The sequence below is a fragment of the Cornus florida genome, unplaced genomic scaffold (genome assembly GCF_030987335.1).
Source record: "Cornus florida cultivar Cherokee Brave unplaced genomic scaffold, ASM3098733v1 CherokeeBrave_3.0.0_Hap2_Chr03, whole genome shotgun sequence".
NCBI classification, from domain to species: Eukaryota; Viridiplantae; Streptophyta; class Magnoliopsida; order Cornales; family Cornaceae; genus Cornus; species Cornus florida.
The window spans coordinates 71,775,760-71,779,500 of NW_026775573.1; the positions used below are offsets into that span (position 1 = coordinate 71,775,760).

General features: G+C 33.2%; 1 protein-coding gene across 1 annotated transcript; it reads left to right on the top strand.

Moving 5' to 3' along the window:
* The first annotated feature begins 2,356 nt into the window (after positions 1 to 2,356).
* Positions 2,357 to 3,420, top strand: LOC132301731 (uncharacterized). The gene is made up of 2 exons (XM_059798960.1): positions 2,357 to 2,689; positions 2,887 to 3,420. Exons 1-2 carry the CDS (start codon positions 2,357 to 2,359, stop codon positions 3,418 to 3,420), a joined length of 867 nt encoding a protein of 288 aa, XP_059654943.1.
* Positions 3,421 to 3,741: the final 321 nt, after the last annotated feature.

A 3,741-nucleotide genomic window follows, 5' to 3' on the forward strand; every position in this document is an offset into this window, starting at 1 on the left:
AGCTATTTGAAAAAATTACCCCAAAATTTAAATACCCAAGTTCAACAAACGTAAGTCATGGTATTTTTTATTTTTTAAGAAGGAGATTTTGACGAAGGCCTCGAATGTTACATTGAGCTGGTGTCGAGGTTTCTTTGGATTGAGCAAGCCAAGTCTCCACCACTACATTTAGGGGTCTACATATCTAAATATATATATATATATATATATATATATATATATATATAATATTCTTTAGACTGTAATATTGTACCCAAATTGTGATCCGACTGAGACAACCACTAGCTCTGAAAATATTTCTTAGTTTTTTCTTGTGGAAATTATCGGAAAATATTTCTTTGTTTTTTTTTTGTGTGAAAATTATCTAAAAATATCTCTCTTTCGAGAAATTTCAAAGATAGTTGTCCGCCTTACAAGTTGGGTTAGAATAAAAGACTTGGGTGTCCGCCCAAAACATGACATATGAATGAGTATGTATATACAAGTTTGGTTTGTGAAACTGTGAATTATTTAGCCCTTTCTAAATATAATTTGTATATCCAAGATTATTTACTGTATCAATTATTCATGTTGACCCCTATTCTCTTGTAAGATTAAACCCATTTTATCACCAAAGTTTTATCCAACCTGATGGCTCAACACAGGGTCAACTCTAATATTCTCAAAATTTTGAGAAGTATTAGGCAAATTTTCAAATATGAGGCCTTTTATATATAAATATATATATGTTTGGCCCATGTCTTAAATTTTATTTTTATTTTATTTTATTATTATTATTATTATTATTATTATTTCAATTTGGCCCAAATTGGAAGCCCTAAGCAACCATCTAGGCCACCTATGCACAGGGCCGGCCCTGGCTCAATAGGCCTGGTTTCTTTTCACTTGACAAACCAGGAAGGTGCAAAAAAAAAAAATGGGGTTAACAATAATAAGAGATGATTTAACATATTCAACACCTGATATGTGTCATGTGATCTCTCTTTTATTTTTTGTTTATACTATTTATCCTATCCATAAGAGATGATTTAACATATTCAACACCTGATATGTGTCATGTGATCTCTCTTTTATTTTTTGTTTATGCTATTTATCCTATCCATATTTTCACTGATTCAGACAAAGAATACTACTTCAATTGAGCCTCTTAATGTTCTTAAACTGTTCCATAATCATCTTCTTCTAGTTCAAACTTAGAAGACGTGTTTGTTCCGTAGGAAAACGACGAATGATAAAGAGGTGAACGCTAGGGTGCAACTCCGACGGGTTGGTTGTATTACCCGGTTAGTGGCGGAATCAGAAAATTAAGTTAGTGGGTTTTTATTTTATTTTATTTTATTTTTTTATTTTTTGGTGATTCTTAAAAATTTTGTGGGACCCCAAATGAGAAAAGACATGGTATTTTTTATTTTTAAAATTTTGTTAGGCAAATAAGGAGTCATTTTTCTTACTGTTATATATATGGGGCCCACAATATTAACATTCTTGGGCGCACAAAGGAAGCCCACTTTTGCTTATAACGAAAGCCATAATAAGGCTTGTTTGGGAAGCTAATGTTTGAGCCTATATAAGACCATGAATGTGTACTACTTGGATAGATAAGAAATAGAAAGCTTTTCATTTTTTTTTTTCTCTCTCTCTCTCTCTCACTCTCTCTCTATCTGTGTGTGTGAAAATTTTTATAACAAATATTACTATATATATACACACACATATTCATTACATGTTATCAGCACGAGGCTCTGTCAACTGAGAAGAAAATTCTACTTTTCTTTCTCACTTCAAAGGGTAAGAAAAATACTTATTTATATTAACCTGTTGTTGTTTAAATTTTACATATAATTAAAATTGTTGAGCCTGCGGTCTCGCAACTATTTATTTATATTAGAATATTTCTGTCCATCCTTGAAAAGTAAATTGCTGAGCCCGAAGTCTGGCAAATACTAAATTGTTTAATTTGCAAACTCGAAGTTTTGCATATATTAATATACTCTTTGTGAGCCTGAAGTTTCACAAATATTTGGTACTCTTTACAAACCCGAAGTTTTGCAAAATTTGTTGGCCTAAAGTCCAAATGAATCTGAAATTCTTTGACCTGAAGTCATTTACACTAAGTACCCTTACAAACATGAAGTTTTGCAAAACGTAGAAATATAAATTATATGTGCCTTTTAGTGTAAACATATTTTGTCTTTTTGTTATTGTTTTGTTTACTGAAAGCACATGATTAACTTTTGACATTATATATTTACTGACAAATCACATTATAGTGACTGTAGTATTTTTATAATTTCAAATTGATTATTCTTTTTGTGAAATAATTCTAATTATGTTATTTTATCATTTATAGTTCATAATGTCAAATCTTACCAAGCTTGAATTTGTGGCACTTGATATCTCGGGCAAAAACTATTTGTCATGGATCCTTGACGCCGAGATTCACTTGGATGCCATGAATCTCGGTGAAACAATTAAGAAAGAAAATAATGCGTCCCTGCAGGACCGTGCAAAAACCATGATCTTTCTTTGCCATCACCTCCATGAGGAATTAAAAACAGAGTACCTCACGGTTAAGGATCCACTTACACTGTGGAAAAATTTGAAAGAACGATATGAGCATCAGAAAACTGTGATACTTCCAAAAGCTCGTTATGACTGGATCTACCTGCGATTGCAGGATTTTAAAAGTGTAAGTGAGTACAATTCAGCCTTGTTTAAAATCAGCTCACAATTGAAATTATGTGGAGAAAAAATCACTGATGATGATATGTTGGAAAAAACATACTCCACATTTCATGCCTCAAATGTGCTCCTGCAGCAGCAATATAGAGAGCGCAGATTTACCAAATATTCTGAGTTGATTCTTGTTTGTTGGTGGCTAAACAGAATAATGAGCTTTTGATGCAAAACCACCAGTCCCGTCCCACTGGATCTGTACCATTCCCAGAAGCGAATGTATCATCATTTCACTGCCATGGATGTGATCGTGGACGCAGACGTCGTGGTGGTCGTGGATATGGTCGCAATAGAAATAATGATAATAATCGTGGTGGTCATAATTCCTCATTGGTTCCCAAAAGGAACTCCACACCCTCCCACCAGAAGTGGAATTCAAATGCGACCAAGCAGGCAAAAGAAAAAACTTTGCAGAACAAAGCTCCTGAGATATATAATGACAAGCCTTGCTATAGATATGGAATGAAAGGTCATTGGTCGCGTACCTGTTATACGCCCAAACATCTAGTTGATCTTTACCGTGCCTCAATGAATGATAAAGGAAAAGGAAAGGAAATTGAAATAAATTTTGTGGATGACGACTTACCAGTTGATATTACTCACTTTGATGTTTCTGACTTCATTGCTAATCCTAGTGCTAGTATTAATCATTTGATTGGTGATGGAAATGTCCATACCAATTAATGTGTCCTTTTCTAGCATGTTATCCTTTGTGTGTTTTAGCTTATGTGTATCAATATGTCTCTATCTAGGTTGTACTAGTATGTTTTTATTTTGGCTATTTTGCATGTAAATCTAGTTTGTATTTCAAGTTTGAAGTAATGAAATATATATTTTGTGTATATGAAGAAGCATGGATCTGACTAAGGCATTGACTGTACCCAAGATAAATGGTGAAGATATATGTCTGGCAGACAATGCAACAACACACATTATACTCCGAAATAGAAAATATTTTTCGAGTATAACATTAGTTGAAGCTCGTGTCAATACAATATCAGGTCC

Excerpts from the sequence above, each read along its gene's own strand:
- LOC132301731 (XM_059798960.1), top strand. The coding sequence starts at position 2,357 with ATGTCAAATCTTACCAAGCTTGAATTTGTGGCACTTGATATCTCGGGC. Across the intron at positions 2,690-2,886 it reads GATTGCAGGATTTTAAAAGT|AATAATGAGCTTTTGATGCA; the intron begins GTAAGTGAGTAC and ends GTGGCTAAACAG.